The following is a 20054-nucleotide window of genomic DNA, read 5'->3' as shown; positions in this document are numbered from 1 at the left end:
GTTCGAATCCCGGCTCGGCCACTTGTCAGCTGTGTGACTTTGGGCAAGTCACTTAACTTCTCGGTGCCTCAGTTCCCTCATCTGGAAAATGGGGATGAAGACTGTGAGCCCCACGTGGGACAACCTGATTCCCCTATGTCTACCCCAGCGCTTAGAACAGTGCTCGGCACATAGTAAGCGCTTAACAAATACCAACATTATTACCTACAGGCACAGGTATTCTTCCCTGAATCTTTTCAAATGTAACCACAGCATCAATCAGTTCTGACTTTCTATTTTGGCTTTACTCTGAGGAGGACAGTGCAGAGGAAGAAAAGGTGAGGAGGATTAACAGATATATGCAGAGGGTACTTCACTGTAGCATGGTATGCAGGTCAGTTTCAAAGATTTCACTTTTGCCCATGTAGACAGTGCTTCTCATCCACTGGAAGTACTCAGTACAGTGCTCTACACACAGTGAGCACTCAATAAATACCACATCACCGCTAAATGAAAAAAAAAACCACCCTTTTTTGGGGAGAAAGGGGAAGGTCAGGGCCCTGATTGGATTGGGTTCCCCAAGTCTGGCATATTCAGAACTTTCACTGTGCAGGTCTTCAGACCATAAATGCCAACTCCATGGGGACAATGGCCTCCACATATTTTTGAGCTAAACCCTCAGCCCTGCTTAGCGCCTGTCTCTGAGGAGACGCAAAACGATGGCTATCTGGCCTCTTAGCTCCTACAAGCCTTGAGCCCCCATTTCGTCCCCTAAAGTCCCCATCACCTTTTCAACCTGCACTCAAAATGAAGGGTTTTCTTGTTTGTTTTTTAATGGTATTTGTTAAGCGCCTACTATGTGTCAAGCACTGTTCTAAGCTCTGGGGTAGACACAAATTTGTCAGGGTGGACACAGTCCCTGTCCCACATGGGACTTGGTCTAAATTGGAGGAAGTAGGATTTAACCCCTCCTCCTTTTACAGTTGAAGAAACTGAGGCACGGAGAAGCAAAGTGACTTGTCCAAGGTCACACAGCAAGCAATCGGCAGGGCCGGGTTTGGAACCCAGGTCCTCTGACTCCCAGGCCCATGCTCTTCCCCCTAAGCCCCCAATGCCTTTCTTGAGGAGACCCTCCTTCCATATTTCTGGAAAGAGAGGTCTGGCCTCCTCCTAATCCCGACCAGATTAGACTGGGGCTCAATTTAGGGTGTGTCAGGAGAGGGCCAAGTCAAAGACTTTTTGGCTCATCCTAGCGCCCAACCTCTTAAGCAGTTTCATCTTTCAACTATACACGGTTTTCTCTCCTCCACACCCCACTTGCCTTCCTAGCCTCTCAGCGTGAAGGGCTTCCAGGGGGTAGAAGGAGGGGGCTTAAACTGCAGCTGCTTCTAGCCACAGTGGTTCCTACCTGGCTCCAAATCAGCCATGGATACAGTCAGCTGCTCGGGCATGCCGTAACCCTGAACCCGCTAAGCGCTTACTATGTGCAGAGAACTGTTCCAAGCGCTGGAGTAGATACAGGGTAATCAGGTTGTCCCACGTGAGGCTCACAGTCTTCATCCCCATTTTACAGATGAGGTAACTGAGGCACAGAGAAGTTAAGTGACTTGCCCAGTCACACAGCTGACAAGTGGCGGAGCCGGGATTAGAACCCATGACCTCTGACTCCCAAGCCCGGGCTCTTTCCACTGAGCCACACTGCTTCTGAGTAGTGGCGTGTGGGTCTGGATGTAGCCCTTGCCGCTTGGATTCAAGTAGCAGCCGCCACAGGTGGAAGCGGCTGCAATTCTGTGAAAGGACTGGGTGGTCCAGACCTGGCCCATGAACCTGATGAAACCAACTGGAGGGCTGGATTTGGCCCACTCCCAGCACTTTGTGACCCGTTGGTGTTCCTGGGAGACGAATGCAGGGCCTGGAACTTTGGACCAGGGTGTCATCTCCCTAACCAACCTGGCAATAGTGGATAGAACACGGGCCTGAGAGTCAGGTCATGGGTTCTAATCCCGGCGCCACCACTTGTCTGCTGTGGGGCCTCGGGCAAGGCGCTTCACTTCCCTGTGCCTCAGTTACCTCACCTGTAAAATGGGGATCGAGACCGTGAGCCCCACGTGGGACAGGAACTGGGTCCAATCCGATTTGACTGTATCCACCTTAGCGCTTAGTACAGTGCCTGGCACATAGTAAGCGCTTAAATACCATAATAATAATTATTATCGAGAATACATGCATCAACCCTTATTTCTCAGCCATATTTCAGCTCAGCTCTCAAAACCAGCTTTCCTTTGACAGGTGCAATACTAAGGCACTTATACCAAGAGTCCACTGACTCTTGAGCAATCTTTCCAGCAAACTCAATGGTATGTCTAAACGGGGCCCAGTAAATGTTGGCTTAGTTCACCTATCAATCAGTTAATCAATGGCATTTACTGAGTGCTTACTGCGTGCAGAGCACTGTACTAAGCACTTGGGAGAGCTCTACAGTGCCGGGAGAGACGTTCCCTGCCCACAAGACGCTTCTGGTCTAGAGGGGGAGATCCTACCGTAGACAGATGCTCTGGGCTTTGCCTATGTGGACCGCCTAAATGTTTTACTACAGTTGATTTGATTTCTTAATCTCACACCACTAAGTTTGCTAATCACACCCAAGGCCGTGTAATCCACAACCCTGATTTTTCACTGGAATCTTGAGCATAACAGTTACTGAGCAATCAATCCTATTTATTGAGTGCTTACTGTGTGCAGAGCACTACACTAAGCATTTGGAAGAGCATAATATAACAGAGTTTGTAGATACGCTCCCTGCCCACAGTGAATTTACAATTATATATTAAAAAAAAAGGTAAAAACACACAGAATGGAATGCATTCTTCAAAACCCCAGAATGAAGGAGCTGCTGAGTTAGTAATGAGACTCAGGCTTGACTCAGTTTGGCACTTCCTAGAGAACCAACAAAATGTTATCCTGTAAAACCTCACTTCTATAATTTATAAAATAAAGGGACAAATTAAAAAATTAGAAATCATCTAAAGCAGTAATCCCAGAATATAATCCAAGACTTTAGGGACATTCTATCCTCTGAAAACTCTCTATGGAGATGACAGTCATCTCTGGATTTTGATGATGATTTCTCTAGAGTTACTTTAGTGTGTTTTCCCGGGTTTTATTGTATCTTCACAGTAAACATATAAGAAATGGATTTAAATTGACACTATACTAAAGCCCCTGAAACAAGCCAACAAAGGCAAGGTAAAGGTGCTGCTGAAAAATAGGCAGCAATTTGCTGTTCACTTGTAATTACAGGATAGAGAAACAGCAATCAAATACATTATCAGGTAGTACATATTGATTGAAGACTTCAGTATCCAGGGGATGAGATGTAAACACAGATAACGATCTAGTTAGTTATCTCAAGTGGTGGAGTTTTTTTAAAGGAAGGATGCAAAATTTCCACATTTTGAGCAAAGTGATCAATATTTCACTTCTGATTTTAATAAGTAAACAACCAGTAGCCAGTTGCACAGTGAAATTTTAACCTGCTGTATTTTAACGTGCCTTTTTAAGAATGAAAGGTCAAAACCTACCTCTAACATATAAAGTTGTGAGCTTCTTGCTTTATATTCAGCTTCCACTTTATTTTTCTCAGAGATCACGTTAGTGTTCTGAAGAACCAAGTTCATCTTACGGATGTTCAATTTCAAGTACGTCTAGAAAAGGAAACCAGAAAACAATGTCTTCAGATTTGACAAAGGCATCCTTGCTCACGTCTACCTCTTTCATACATGGTGAACTCAGGAATCAAACACAACAAATGAATAATTTTACAATGCACTTCATTTGTGGTTGACCATGCAACCGCTTCTTGCAGCCAAATTTTAAAGGATATATTTTTTAGGAAATTAACTCTCAAAGAGATACATACATGAAATGAAAAGACTGAACACCAGCCATTTCAAGTTATAAAATACATATTCATGCAAAAATTCACAAGAGTATATTTTTAATTTTCTTGTATTTAAGTACTTACTATGTGCCAGGCACTGTATTAGATGCTGAGATAGATATGTGATAATCTAGTTAGACACAGTCCAAAAATTCTCACATGAGACTCACAGTCTTAATCCCCCTTTTAGAGGTGAGATAACTGAGGCACAGAGAAGTTAAGTGACTTGCCCGAGGTCACACAGCAGACAAGTGGCAAAGCCGGGAATAGAAGTCAGGTCCTTCTGATTCCCAGGCTCGTGTTCTATCCACTAGGCCATGCTGCTTCTCCAGATACACTGAAGCCTGTTTAATTATAATGGGATTATTATTTTTGTTTTTGCTAAGCACTATGTGCCAAGCACTGTACTAAGACCTGGGGTAGACGCAAGATAATCAGGTCACATGGGGCTCACAGTCTAAGTAGGAAGAAGAACAGGTATTGAGGCCCCACTTTAGAGATGAGGAGCTTGGGGCACAGAGAAGTCGAGTGACTTGCCCAAGGTCACATAGCAGACACGTGGTAGAGCCGGGATTAGAATCCAGGTGTGCTGACTCCCAGGTCTCTGGTCTCTCAATTAGGCCCCACTGCTTTTCAGAAGACACAGAAGTTCAGAGAAAGCCATACCTTAATCAATTGTGTTTGTTCAAAAACAAGTTTTGTTTTTTGGATGTTAATTTCTCTGATTTTGGCATCTGTCTCCTGCTGCGCCTCTTCAAGGTTGAAGACATCCTGTTCCATCAGCTTTAAACTATATGAGAAACCTCATTAATGTGATCATGAAATGCTTCAACAAAAAGGTTTACCAGTAACTCTATCATAAATTACCACTATCAGAATTGGTTTAAAAAAAATAAAAAGGGTAGAAATATTACCTTGAATTTTCCTTTCATCCTATAAAGAGTTTCACAACTGTTTGGAAATTCTTAATTAGGTATAGACTATGTTTTCGGTATTATACTCCTAGAGTTTCCACCCTCCCCTGATGCTAAAATCTATGCCCTCAACACCGCCTTTCTGCTAAACTCCTTATCCTCCGTTTTTCCCCCGTCACTCTGGCACCACCACCCGCCAGCTCTGGATCACTCTCCCAAGTCTTCTGCCCCGGTCCCGCATGTGTGCGGCTGAGCATTGGTGGTGGGAATCCAGAATCCATCTCAATCCATCCTCAATGGCATTCATTATTGAGTGCTTGCTGGGTGCTGTGCACTGTACCAAGCATTTGGGAAAGCACACGAGTCGGTAAAATAAATCACAGCCAGCGGAAACAGTGTGTGTAAGTACCGTGGGGCTCGACGCTGCTGCTTCAATTCACCCTGGTCTACTATTGTTTAGCCAACTCTTTTACTCAGCCACATGCCTACACATCTGTCACTGATGCCTGTAGCCCCCACCAAACTATTCCAGACCTTTAACTTCCACCTCAAGCTCCCAGGAACCCTACCCCTTTTTCCTTCTCTAATTCTGGATGACTTTGCCGATTACTTAACTGGCAAGAGATACCTAATAACAACTATGGTATTTGTTAAGCGCTTACCATGTGCCAAGCACTGTTCTAAGCACTGGGGTAGATAGAAGGTAATCAGGTTGTCCCGTACGGGGCTCACGGTCTCAATCCCCAAGATAAGGAAACTGCGGGACAGAGGAAGTGACGTGACTTACCCAAGGTCACATAGCAGACAAGTGACGGAGCCAGGATTAGAACCCACGACCTCTGGCTCCCAAGCCCGTGTTCTTGCCACTAGGCCATGCTGCTTCTTTACATTGGGAGTGAACTTCCCCAAGTACTAACTCTCTCTTCACCAGGGCGCTCTTATGCCCTTATTCTTTTCCGTCCCAACTGCCTCAAGAGGTCTCTCAGCCTGCTCCCCAAATTGCTCCCCTTTGACTTGTGCCCTGGACCCCATGCCCTTTTACACTGCTCCCACTCTCATCGCTATCTTCAACCCCTCGCTTCTCCCCTCTGCCTTCAAAAAATGCTCAAGCCTTTCTTTAATGGAAAAAAGCCCTCTCTAATAATAAGAATACTAATAGTAATAATAATAATAATGGGATTTGTTAAGCACTTATGATGTAACCCGGTGTGGGCAGGGATCGTCTCTCTTTATTGCTGAATTGTACTTTCCAAGCGCTTAGTACAGTGCTCTGCACACAGTAAGCCGTCAATCAATACAAATGGATTGAATGAATGAATACTAAGCATGGGGTGGATACCAGATCATCAGGTCCCACATGGGGCTCGCAGTCTAAGTAGGAAGGGAGGACAGGCATTGAATCCCTATTTTGCAGATGAAGGAACTGAGGCACAGAGAAGTTAAGTAACTTGCCCAAGGTCACATAGCAGGCAAGTGGCAGAGCTGGGATTAGAACCCGGGTCCTCTGACTCCCAGGCCCGTGCTCTTTCCACTAGGCCACACTGCTTCCCACGGTACCTAGTGGCTACCCCCAATCTCCTTGCTCCTTCCTACTCCTGTCCAAATTCCTTGAACAGTTTGTATATCCCCGTTGCCTTCACTCTAAGCTGCATCAACTCTCAATCAATCAATCAATGGTATGTTTTGAGCACTTACTGGGTGCAGAGCACTGCATGAAGCACTTGGGACAGTACGATACAAAAGCGTTGATAGGGACGATCCCTGCCCCGAGAGCTTACAATCTAGTGGAGGAGCGTATCTGGTTTTCACCTGCTTGGCTCCACTGAGGCCGTACTCCCCGAGGTCATCAATCTCCATCTCCGATAGCAAGTCCAATGGGCTACATTCTGCCCAAATCCTCCTTGACCTCTTGAACACCTTCAACAATACTGACCATTCCCTACTCCTGGAAATGCTCTCTCACCTTGGCCTTTACCCATATGGTGCTCACCAAGTTCTCCTCCTACCCATCTGACTGCTTCTTTTTTTAATGGTATTTGTTAAGCGTTTATTATGTGCCAGGCCCTGAACTGGAGTAGATCTGAGATAATCTGTTTGGACACAGTCCGTGTCCCACATGGGTCTTCCAGTCTTCGTCCCCATTGTACGGATGAGGGAACTGAGGCACAGAGAAGTGAAGTGACTTGCCCAAGGTCACACGGCAGACATGTGGTAGAACCGGCATTAGAACCCAGGTCCTCTGACTTCCAACTGCTCTACTCTTCCTACTGCTCTCTCCCAAGTACCATATTCAATAGGCAGTTAGTGAATTAGCCCCTATCTAGTCTCTTCTTTCTACACTTGGCATGGGACTGTCTCTGCTGGGTTATCTTGTTCTGACTTTTCTCCTCTTCCTCCTCCTCCTTCCCCTCAAGGGTAAAGAGGAAGTGGTGTAGCAGGTGAGAAGAAGTGTGGGGTGGGGGGATGGGGGCTTTGCTTGCAGCAATAACTGTCACTGTGGTTAGCTTTTCAAAAGAAAAGAAAATCACTGGAGCATGGGAGAGGTGATGGGGACCAGGGAGACAGATCAAGGCCGGGATCTAGGAAGGGAATGGAGAGAAAGGAAAACAGTGTCGGGAGGGATAAGAAGCAGTGTGGTCTGGTGGATAGAGCCCAGGGCCCGAGAGTCAGGACCTGGGTTCTAACCCCGGATCTGTCACTTATCTGCTGTGTGAACTTGGGCAAGTCACTTCACTTTTCTGGGCCTCAGTTCCTTCATCTGGAAAATGGGGATTAAGACTGGGAGGGCCCATGTGGGACAGGGACCTGATTAATTTGTATTTGCCCCAGTGCTTAGTACAGTGTCTGGCACATAGTAAGCACCTTAACAAATATCATAAAAAAAGAAAAAGGATAAGAAGGGTCAGAGGGGGGTGGGAAAAAAAGCAGTTTTTATTTACGGGTAGTATTCGGTCATCCCACCGAGGCTGGATCTGGAACAGATCCTATCTAATTGTATTTTATAATAATAATGATGGTATTTGTTAAGCGCTTACTATGTGCCAAGCACTGTTCTAAGTGCAGCGTGATCCACGACGTAACCACATTTTCAAGGACTGTAACCGGGTTGAACGGTGGGCACACGGCCCCTCGGATGTTTTCAGGTAAAGCAGACTCATATCTAAGATCCACACCCAGATTTGGCCTGCTAGGCCCAGGTTGCTAATCCCTAGCTGGAGTCAAAGTTTCTAAATTAACTTCGCCAGAGACCTACATGACATTTTGCAGTTTGCTAAAATAAAACCTTGAAATAGCAATCACAGGCACTGGATTAAGATCATTCATCAAAACCTTTGACTCGGGGAATTAAAATATCATTCATTGTTTGAGTAGATTTAGGCTAGTAATCTATCATTTACCCAAACGGGGGAGGAAAAACAATAACATTATGAGTTTTTGGTGAAAATACCTATTCTGCTTGGAAATAATTTTTTGTTCCAGCTGTCTCTTCTTTGTTTTTTTTTCAAGAAGCTCTTTCTTTTGCAGCCGGAGTTCATTGCCTCTGGGTTCCATACAACTGAGCTTCTCCCGTAAAGTTTTTATTACTGTATTTAGTATTTGCAATTTTCTATCAATTTCCTGCAAAAGGGAGAGATTAAAAATTTAGATACATTTTAAAAGGAGTTCCTTCTGCTCCATCATCTACGATATCTTTCATTACCAACTGCTGCTCTGAACATCATTCTCTAATAATCAAAACTGAAACACCAACCTGTAATTGTTTTCCCAAATATTTTTTTTTGTCGGCATCCACAGAAACGGTGAGAAACTGTGCCCCTTTTAGGGCTATGTTACTGGAAATAATTTTATTTGAGTATGAAGAAGTCTTCAGTGAGTACTTTTCTTCAGCTGTATAAATTTGCTTCAAGTTGGTTTCCCGTATAACCTACAAGTGAAAAACAAAGATTAAACAGAGATGTAACTATGCCTTGTGAATATTTTAAAAGGATGATGAATAGAACGAAAATTAGTAACTAAGTTTTGGAGGGATGAACTGCAACTAGCCAAGATCCCTAGGTCATTTTTATTTTCGGAGACATCTTGGCCGAGTTTAGGACAGATTTTTGGAGGCTTTTAAAGCCTCTTTTTAAAAGAGACCTGAAAATTCTGCTATACCAAAAAGTCATGCAATTTGGGGGAAGTCATAGCATCTCCTGGGGCTTCTAAGTTTAAGTAGAAATATCTGAGCTAAGAATTTAATTCCAGCTCGTCTACAGAACTATGTCAGTGGAAAGAGCACGGGCTTGGGAGTCAGAGGTCATGGGTTCTAATCCCAGCTCTGCCACTTGTCATCTGTGTAACTTTGGGCAAGTCAGTAAACTTCTCTGTGCCTCAATTACCTCATTTGTAAAACGGGGATTAAGACTGTGAGCCCCATGTGGGACAACCTGATTACCTTGTACCTTCCCAGTGCTTAGAACAGTGCTTGGCAAATAGTAAGTGCTTAACAGATGGCATTGTTGTTATTATTAATCAATTCATTTTCTATAAAATTACCATTTTATAATTAATCTGATTAATCATTAGAATGCATGAATTTCCTACTGTGTGCAGAGCACTCTACCTGTGCTTGTGAGCATACACTGAAATCAGAAGACAAAGTCCCTGCCCTCGAGGAGTTTGCAATCTCAGTCAACAGTTATTTATTGAGATGCCCGTCTGCAGAGCACTGGGCCAACTGATGGTGTAAAAAGCAGTTGCCTTGCCTTCTCGGCCCCTCCCCACCACCATGGCTGAGTGAAACATCCAGATTCTGCAGTTCAGCCTCTGCGCACTCTCATTCTCGCCCACCTCCTCCACGGCAGCCAAGTGAACCGCCTTCCCTGGCATGCCCCAGGACAGATAGAAACATGGCTTAGTGGATAGAACATGCGCTTGGGAGTCAGAAGGACCTGGGTTCTAATCCTGACTCTGCCCCATGTCTGCTGTGTGACTTTGGCCAAGTCACTTCACTTCTCAGTGCCTCAATTCCTTCATCTGTAAAACGGAGATTAAGAATATGAGTCTCAAGTGGGACAGGGACTATGTCCAACCTGATTAGCTGTATCTACCCCAGCGCTTAGAACAGCGCTTGGCACATACTAAGTGCTTAACAAGTACCATAATTATTAGAGAAGCAGCATGGCTCAGTGGAAAGAGCATGGGCTTTGGAGTCAGAGGTCATGAGTTCGAATCCCAGCTCTGCCACTTGTCAGCTGTGTGACTGTGGGCAAGTCACTTCACTTCTCTGTGCCTCAGTTACCTCATCTGTAAAATGGGGATTAAGACTGTGAGCCCCACGTGGGACATCCTGATTCCCCTGTGTCTACCCCAGCGCTTAGAACAGTGCTCGGCACATAGTAAGTGCTTAACAAATACCAACATTATTAAAAGCCGCAAGGGAGCCTTTTCGGCTCCGTCAAACATCTGATAACTCCAGCCTCGTGTCCTGGGACACCCTTGGCACGCCTGCCCCAGCAGCGGCCCCCCGCGTCTGACCTGTCTTCCCTCCCCACCAGCCAGGGCCCCTGCCTGCAGCCTGCTCTGTACCCCAGCCACGCTGTCTCCCCGAGGCTCCCCTCCGCCCCATTCAGGAGACCCCCATCCCACCCCACTTTCCACTGCCCCAGTGGGAATGTGAACAGCACCTGTAGCACGAGACCTCAGAGAGTCTGAGGAAAGCTAGTGGCTGTGGTAGCCGTTGCTGTGGATAAAGGTATGCTGTGGACTCTGAATCGCTCTGCATTCTGCTCCTCTAACCACAGGTCCCTACAGACTTTGGTTTTTATTTTGCTTATTGCGTATTTGCTTTTATGTTTGTTTCATTGATCCCGATGCCTTTGTCTCCAGTCCTTTCCCCCACCTAGATTACAAGCCCCTTGAGGCACAGGGTCTGTGTCTTAATTTCCTCCTGTAGTTTCTTTTTCCAGTGTTTAGTGCACTGTTCTGCACACAATAAGTGCTTAATAAAAACTCCTCCTCCTCCTCCTCCTAGTAGAGCTTGAGAGCATACAATCTAAGAAAGAGGCATGGTCCTTAATAATACTACTAATGATATTTGTTAAGCCCTTATGTGCCAAGCACTGTACAAAGCACTGGGGTAGATAAAAGCTAATCAGGTCCCACATGGGGCTCACAGTTTAAGTAGGACGGAGAACAGGCACTGAATCCCCATTTTGCAAATGAGGGAACTGAGGCACAGAGAAGTGAAGTGACTTGCCAAAGGTCACAGAGCAGGCAAAGCGAAGAAGTGTGGCCTAGTGACAAGAGAATGGGCCTGGGAGTAAGAAGGACCTGGTTTATCATCCCAGTTCCACCATTTGTCTGCTGTGTGACCTTGGGCAAATGACTTTATCTATTAACTCATCTGATTAGCTTGTATCTACCCAGCATTTAGTACAGTGCCTGGCACATAGTTAGCACTTAAAAAATACCACTTAAAAAGAAAAAAAAAAAGATAAATGGCAGAGCCTAGATTCGAACCCAGAGCCTCTGACTCTCGGGCCCATGCTCCTTCCCCTGGGCCACGCTACTTCCCTACTTGTCCTCAAGAAGTGCACCCTCTATCAGGAGACACGTCAACACACATTATTTACAATCAGTGATGCTGAGGCAAGAAAGAGGTGAGGCACCATGGCCTGGGTTCCAATCCTTGCTCTGCCTGTTGCCTGCTGTGGGACCTTGGGCAAGTCACTTAACTTCTCTGAGTCTCAGTTTCCTCACTGGCAAAATGGGGATTCAATGCCCGTTCTCCCTCCTGCTTAGACTGTGAGCTCCATGTGGGACAGGGACTATGTCCAAACTAATTAACTTGTGTCTACCCTAGCACTTAGGACAGGGCTTGACACATAGTAAACACTTAAGGAATACAATAATAATGATAATAATAATGCTAAGAGTATTGCATAAATCAGCGGAATACATAGAGTAATATATAAATAAGTGCTAAGAGTGGTTGTTCAGTTAACACTACTAAAATTAATCAATCAGGGACTGCTTCCTGGAGGAGGTGGAAATTCAGGAGGCTTCTGAAGATAGTGAGGGCTGTGATCTGGTCTGGAAGATTCAAAATGGGGGGAAGTTCCAGGGAGAGGAAGACTGTGAGCAAAGATTTTTTTTAAGCAAGAGTGTCAAGAGCGAGGCTTGTGATGTTTTAGGAAGATGATCTGGACATCAGAGTGTATTAGAGATAGAAGGCAGAAAGTCACACAGAGAGTATATATTTCGTAAGAACAAGGGTGAAAGATATAATTTATAACAATGAAAGTAAATGAGGACTAAATAAGTGTATATCTGTATAAGTTCTATGGAATGACGTGGTTGGGGAAGAGGTGGGGATTAGTCAGGGACTACTTCCAGGAGGTGTTTGAAGGTGGGGAGGGACATGGTCTGGTGGATTCGTGGGGGGAAAGGAGTTTCCAGTGGGGAGAGGGCATGGAGGTGAGAGTGATTAACAGTGAGAAGGTTAGCTTGGGAAGAGGGATCAGAACGAACTGGAATGCAGTGGAAGACAAGAGGGGGGAAGGTGAAGAAGAGAAATCTGGAGTAGAGCCTGGAGCGAAATTCAATTATTCAATCGTATTTACTGAGCGCTTACTGTGTGCAGATCACTGTACTAAGCACCTGAGAAAGTACAGTACAGCAATAAAGTATGAAAATTCCTGCCCACAAGGAGCTCACGGTCTAGAGGGATGATCGGGAGTTTCTGAATATCATTTTAGGAGGATGATCTGTAATTTCAAGCGCTTAGTACAGTGCTCTGCACATAATAAGCGCTCAATAAATACTATTGAATGAATTAATTTTAAAGTCTATCTCGCCCTGTATCAATCAGTTAATTGTATTTACGAGCACTTAACTGTGTACGGAGCACTGTACTGAGCGCTTGGGAGAGTACAGAGTCGGTAGGCACGTTCCCTGCCCACAACGAGCTTACAGTCTAGAGGGGGAGGCAGACATTAATATAAATAAATGAATTACAGATATGTACATAAGTGCTGTGGGACTGAGGGAGGGGTGAATTAAAGGAGTCAATCAGGGTGATGCAGAAGGGAGTGGGAAAAGAGGAAAAGAGGGCTTAATCAGGGAAGGCCACTCGGAGGACACGTGCCTTCAATAAGGCTCTGAAGGTGGGGAGAGTGATCGCCTGTCGTATATGAAGAGGTATGAATACCACTGACTGAATTGAGCAGACAATTCTATGTAGGCTAGACTGAAGAGAGGATAGCAAAGGAAGGCTGCATGGCAACTGCCTGCCTGATGTTTGGATGGGTCAGGGAATGGAACAGTCAAAGGACAAGAGAAAAATTTTAGAGCCTATCAGCTTCTCCCCCCACAATGCCCCCCACCCATATATTATAAAGAGATTCCTTCACAAAGTTACAACATCCCCCTAACCATGTTGTTGTATGAAACCAGTGGAAAACAGCAAAGACTTCAGTGAAATTTTGTTGTTTTTTAAATGAATGGAATCCTGGATGGGATTTCTAAATCTCTAGTTTCCTTCGATTCTTATACAGGATCGTTGGGATTGATCCCGGCTTATGGGTATATGGAGAAACAGCTCCAAATTCAGCCTAGGGAGAACACAAATTCTCCTTCAGATCCTACCTAACACCTGGCAATTCTACTTAGACTCAAACCTGAAATGGCGTTTCTTGTCCACAGAAACATAATTCTAGTCAAGATTTAGCACTTCCTCACCTGCTCAATCATAGCCCTGGTCTTATCTGTTCCTACAGGGACTTCATGAATGTTATAGTGGAAGCAAAGGTAACTCATCACAAGCTGAGGAGCATCAAATAGTTCTCGCAAGAAAGAGAAAAATCCATATTGCCTGAGGGAGGAAATAAAAAAGAATGTCACATATAGATGAGTCAGTCTTTTCTACAGCATTTTGATAAATTCAAAACAAAGACTACATAAAAAGCCCAGCCCTACACTATTAACACAAGAACAATCACGAATATTGACACTTAAAACATGCCCCCCATTCTCCCATAATGTGTCAGTTATATGCTTGCAGAAGCTCACATCAAGGAAAATCCAGGCTACTCACCCTATCTGGCATAGAACTGCCTAATTTCCAACATTTCAGCATGCTATATCCAAACATGCCAATTCCCTAACAACATTCTAGCCAAAGTGCATAGTGAAAACATGCGGTATGGCAGAACTGAGTGGACGTAAAAATCAAAAATATCACTCAGTCAACAACAGTAAAGAATTTAAAGCAATAGTTTTACTACTTACCGCAGCTCGTCCAGAGATCTTGATGGTGTTTTAGCTGCATGTGAGCTATTGGGAGCAATTACAGTATTGACTCTCAGATGTTGATTGTCACGCACCTAAACGTAAGGAAACCAAACCAAATGACATAAAAGAAAAATCTGGTTTTAAATCACAGATTTATGTACGAAATAAATTCATCACTGAAGTAAATGTTTCCATGGTAAGAATTCATAAGGCTACCGTACATCTCTAGTAGTTTGGAACCTTCAGTACATTATTTTTCTGCTTATGATAACTGTGGCATTTGTTAAGCCCTGACTGTGCCAAGCATTGTGCTGAGTGAGGGCTGGTGCCATCAGATCAGACAGCTTCTATGTCTCATGGGGCTCACAGTCTAAGTAGGAGGGAGAGCAGGCATCTCGTATCTCATCCCCATTTTTACACGAGAGACGTGGCTTGCCCAAGATCACAAGGCAGGCATGTGGTGGAACGGGAATTAGGACCCAGGTCTCCTGATCCCTGGGCCTGTGCTCTTTCCACTAAGCCATGCTGCTTCCTCCCATTTTAGATGCCTTTTCAAATCAAGAGAAATTAACTCCTCCTATTAAAATCGAATATGAAATGCGTATCATAACTCCAGTTCCTTTTGGGGCCACTGCTTAGTACAGTGCTTGGCACATAGTGAGCACTTAAATACCAGAATTCTTCTTATTACACCTAGGGTGACAGCCGAATCAAAGATGTCAAACTGGGGTCGACGGTAATTATTTTGTTACATCAGAGTCAGGTTTTGCTGCCTTTTGCCCCACAGTGACCGCCCTCCAAGGGATTACAGCCTCGTGAATACATTTTGGGACCATGCCCACCTGGTCTATTTATTGCCTAGGGACACAAGTTGCCTTGTCTGCTCACCCTGCTCTCCCCTATATCCAAGTGGGCAGTGGAAAAGAGACAGAAATAGCTAAAAAAGAAAAAAACCCCATCCGTCCTCTTCCCTCTAGGCTATAAGTTCCTTTGGCCTACTGACTATTTTACTCAACTCTCCCAAGTGCTTAGTACAGTGCTCTGCACAAAGTGCTCGATACATATGATTGATTCCCAAATTCGCCTCTTCAGTTACAAGACTCTGCAGCCCCTGAAAGAACAATTTTCCTTGCCCCTTCTATGAGGGGAGGTTTGTGGAGCCTAGGAAGTCTTGGCCTGAATACGTTGTATCAATAAATACTTGCCTCTTGGAGAAATGTCTCCATATCGTCTTGATTTTCAAATACAAAGGCTCTCATATCATTTGCTGAAATGTGATTTTCAACATATTTGGCATTTCTATTGTCTTTCATGTTGATCTAATCGGATAAAAAGAATATCACAGATAATTATTATTGTGACCATCAAATGGCTTCCCCAAAAGTGTTCGTAACAAATGAAATGCAAATCTTTTGTAGATCAAAAGACAGCTGGAAAACTGCTATTACCTTGAGGCCCAAAATGAAGAAAACAATCCTTGCTGAATACGCACTCTCCAAAGAAGGTCCAGATATAGTCAACCCTACATTTATATTTTTAAAAACTCAGGGTTTTAAAAAGGGAGCTAAGGTGGTGTTTTTTGGTTAAGCATTTTTGCTCACACTCAGAAATGCACTAACTCACTCTATACAGCTACTCGATCATCAAAAATTCCCCATTTGGTCTAATTTCTTAACGCTTCCTCGTGTTTTTTAAGTGGCTTAGATTGTGATTTCAGAGTGTATGCCAGACATCCTAAATGCAACAAACCGCCGAACAGCTCTAGGAAGAAGCTCATAGAAGCTCCAGGTGTTAAGTCAACAGTTCTCAGAAAAGAACAGGGGTGACACCCAACAGCTCTTCAAAAACATTACTTCTGCCTGATTTTATATTAGTTCAGAATTTGCTGTCATTCTTGCTTCATTGTCAATTTTTAGTCACGAGCCTCCTCTTACAATATTTTTCATTCTTTTCACCATTTTATAGCATTTATGGCTATTATTTTCCAGTCTTTGACAGACACAGCTCAATAAGTACTTTAGAAAACGATCACAGATAGTATCAAACATTTTTTATTACCTGAAACATCAAAGACAGCAAGAGACTATACCACACTATAGCTATTCTTACAAAATACTCACTCTGGCCGCTGAATTGCAATGTGCATTAAGCACGTTTGCAATAACCTCATGTACGTAAAAGTGTTTGAGCTTTGATATACAGGTGCTGCTCAGATTTATGGCATAATTAGCTCCTGAAAAGTGAGTCTTAAGTCTAAATGTTACAGTCTGTAACTGTCAGCTCACTGTGGGTAGGGAATGTGTCTACTGTTATATAGTGCTGAAGTAGAGTGCTTTGCACACAGTAAGCGCTCAAATAAATACGACTAAATGAATGAAATGTTGGAAGTGAGTCAATTTTCTCCTGAGGGACAACACTATGCGTGGGTTATTGGTTCATGAACCAAGATCAGGCACTCTTTTTTTTTACCAAAATGACTTAGAATTTTGTGCTCGGATGATTACAGGTGAACAATATACCCTCACTGATGAATTCTGTATTACAAAGAGCGATCCTCTTGGCATCCAAATCACATAAGAGTCAAAAATACAGAGCTGTATGTACCCTCTGAACTCTGACCTAGTTTTTTCACACAGCTTTGCTGTGGAGCTTGATGCAGCAATTACTTGCTCTCCCCCACCCTTTCCTGTTTCCTCTCCTCACACCGAGGCCAGCCCGTCTCCTCATCCCCCTCAATTACTCTGGTTTAAACTGTTTAAACAGCACAGTATTTGGCAGCCGGCAGCTCTTCCACCACCCCTGGGTCCCTCTCGGCCTCTAGGGCCTGACTGGTGCAGGGCCTGTATGGTAGCGATGGCAGGGAAGGACGGAAATGGACTGATCAAGAGGGAGTGGGTGGCGGGGGGAGACAGGAAAACCATGAGGGGAGGGACGGAGTTTAAGACTCAAACTGGAAGTTGTAGAGTTGGCTCTCGGGCTGGAAACTTGAAACAAAGGCACCAATTCAGAAATGACATTCGTGCTGTTTGTCATAACTCAAATGGTTGGAAGTTGAGGAATTTCTGTTGTAAGAATTTCAATCAAAATGGGCCTGTGACTGTAGAGATAAAAACTAGCAGCTGTTGCAAAAAGGAAACCATTTTTTCTTACCAAAAGCATCATGGGTTCGCAGACCATCTGTTTAAACCTGTCCTTGTTCTTTCTTAACCACATTATAGCATTATATGTGTCCGGGTATCTCCCTTTTAACTTCTCTTCCTTCAGACTCATCTGGTTTTCCAAACTTTGAATATGATCGGTCATACCTTTGGTGGTGTTTTTTGGAGGGGGGAAAAAAATCAAAAACAACAACACTTTTTTGAAAACCTTGTTTGGAGAATTAGATGATCACGGTACTTAATGCAACCACGGAATGTCAACCCAGCTACTGTCTGAGGTGTATATGCAGCAAGTCATTAAGGATGCAAAAACACCAACAAATACGGAAGAATAGAAGTCAAACAGCTTTGCTTTCTCTAGTCCCTGAAAGTGAGGCCGTGAGCATAGAAGCAGCATGGACTAGTGGATACAGCCTGGGCCTGGGAGTCAGGGGACCTAAGTCACTCGTCTTTTGTATGATCCTGGGAAAGTCACTTCACTGTGCCTCAGTTCCCTCATCTGCAAAAAAGGGGATTTAATACCTGTTCTTCCTCCTACTTAGACTGTAGGACCTGATTATCTTGTATCTACTCTTATAGTTAGTATAGTGTTTGACACATAGTAAGCGCTTAAATACCAATTATCATTATTATTATTATTGTTATTGTAGCAGGGACAAACAGGTAGCGAGGAACAAGGATTGCTGACGCTTGGGCCAGCCCCAGGACCCAAGTCGAACCAGTTTTAGAGACATCCAGGTCCAAAAATATAGGTCTCTAGATAGAGAGCCAAACTTTGCACTTTTCCTACATTCCCTCATTATGAGCACTGTGCCAGGTATGAACAAGAGTTTAGAGTCGAGGTACTAACTCTCTGCTGGGGCTTGTACTCATCTGATATACGGGAAAAGAGGCTGTTCAAGGCTCGTTAAACATGTAGGACTATAAAGTCACCCACAATCAGAGAAGCCCTCAGAAAGATATGGGCTAGGATCCTCTCCTGGCCTATGTGGACTCAAATGCCTTCCGGGACACCCAAGCAAGGACTCTCGGGGGCCAGGGTGGGGGTGTGAGAGTTATTTCGTCCTCCACGATAGAAACCTGTCGCCCCTCCCAGATGTGTTCCTCTGGACTTCAAAAATGCCCTCCCTTCCCCAACAATATGGTTTTGAGTTTTTTTGTCATCCTTTCCCCTACGCTACTCAGAGCCAAGCAGGCTCAAGATGACATTCCTCTTCAGCATCCAGATTTCACCTTTGGCATCAGTAAAAATTTAGGATGCTTAGAGACACCATGCTTGCCCAGTAAAGAGAGGATGAAGAAAACTTACTTTGTTTTTCTCTTTCTAGATTTTCTCTTTCTCTTTGCTGATCAGCGATTTCACCATCAATTGTTGCCTTTTCCGCTTCCAAACATCTCAGATCGTTATTAACCAAATCAATTTGGGCTTGAAGATTCTCACTGCTTCCTGTGTTTTTAAGTTCACTCTGCCAGTCCTCTATCATTTTATGAGTATTGCTGATTCTCTCCTGACGGGCCATTTCTTGGACTTGCTTTATTTTTAAAGCCTGCTGACTTTCTTCAATCTATTAAGAGGAGAAATATTTTCCACAGGCTATCATTTAATTTGTATCCTTTGTACTCTAAATTAGTGGTACATTAAAATAGTTAAACAACAAAGGTATCCAAGGGCTTTTGTTTACGCCTCAGCAACTAAAGGAGACAGTAACTATTGTAGACTATAAGCTTGTTGTGGGCAGGGAAGGTGTCTACCAACTCTGTCATACTGTCTGTTCCAAGCGCTTAGTACAGTGCTCTGCACACAGTAAGCATTCAATAAATACCAGTAATTGACTGATTCAAGCTTTCTGAAAAGAACACAGAAAGTACATAATCACTCTTCACAGTCCCTAAATTTATACTTCAAGTGGCAAAAGAGACACAGTAGGGTTACAGTGTGAAAGCTTCACTACTGAAGAATTCCCTATGCTATAGATAGGGCCACAGCTTTAGAGAAAGATATTACAGCGGGGGAATCATAATAACTATGATAATGATAGTAATAATAATAATTGTGGCATTTGTTAACTCCTTACTATGTGCCAAGCACAGTACTAAGTGCTGGGGTAGATACAAGATAATCAGGTCAGACACTTCAAGTCCCTGTCCCACAAACAGCCCATAGTCTGAGTACAAGGAAGAGCTCCCCATGTTACAGATGAGGACACTGAGGCACAGTGAAGGGCCTTGGCCACGGTCACATAGCTGGGAAGTGGTGGAGCTGGTATTAGAACCCAGGTCCCCTGACTGCCAGACCTGCGCTCTTGCCACTTATGCCACACCGCTTCTCCAAGAAGGAAAATACTCTGACTTCTTTAGATATTGGCTGGGATGAGGCAAGGAGGGAAAGGGAGCAGTTGCAACCAACATGAGCACTGCTAGCCCAGCCCTCCTCCTTGGGGTCCTGGTAGCTGAGGAATAGAAAAGCTGGGTATATGGGGGACTACAGACATCTTCCAATCATCAATCCATCAATCGATGGCATTTACTGAGTGCTTACAGCATGCAAAGTGTGGTACTAAGTGCTTGAAAGAACACAATTTAAAAAATCCTAGTACCTGAGAATTTGAGAAGCTGAGTATATTGGGAATTGACAGGCATTTTCCAATCAGTCAATAACTGAGTGAAGAGTGCTGTGCTAAATGCTTGGGGGAGTACAAGAGGCGGTAGACATATTCCCTGCCCACAACGTGCTTGCAGTCTAGAGGGGGAGATGAACATTAATATAAATAATTTAGGGACATAATTTAT

At 44.1% G+C, this 20054-nt stretch overlaps 1 protein-coding gene across 2 annotated transcripts in view; it reads right to left on the bottom strand.

Moving 5' to 3' along the window:
- SMC5 (structural maintenance of chromosomes 5) overlaps positions 1-20054 on the bottom strand; it is a 56394-nt gene that overhangs the window by 15796 nt on the left and 20544 nt on the right. For both annotated transcript variants that reach the window (XM_001505331.5, XM_007655541.3), the window contains 9 exons: positions 18574-18829; positions 17257-17411; positions 15312-15425; positions 14104-14198; positions 13555-13687; positions 8585-8758; positions 8282-8451; positions 4586-4709; positions 3561-3683 (listed from right to left, as the gene is read on the bottom strand). In XM_001505331.5, coding sequence (XP_001505381.1) covers positions 3561-3683; positions 4586-4709; positions 8282-8451; positions 8585-8758; positions 13555-13687; positions 14104-14198; positions 15312-15425; positions 17257-17411; positions 18574-18829 — 1344 coding nt within the window. The remainder of the gene's footprint in view (positions 1-3560; positions 3684-4585; positions 4710-8281; positions 8452-8584; positions 8759-13554; positions 13688-14103; positions 14199-15311; positions 15426-17256; positions 17412-18573; positions 18830-20054) is intronic.

This window comes from Ornithorhynchus anatinus, chromosome X5 (assembly GCF_004115215.2).
Source record: "Ornithorhynchus anatinus isolate Pmale09 chromosome X5, mOrnAna1.pri.v4, whole genome shotgun sequence".
Taxonomy (NCBI): Eukaryota; Metazoa; Chordata; class Mammalia; order Monotremata; family Ornithorhynchidae; genus Ornithorhynchus; species Ornithorhynchus anatinus.
Note: the sequence above shows the minus strand (reverse complement) of the source record. Positions and strands in the feature narration are given on the sequence as shown.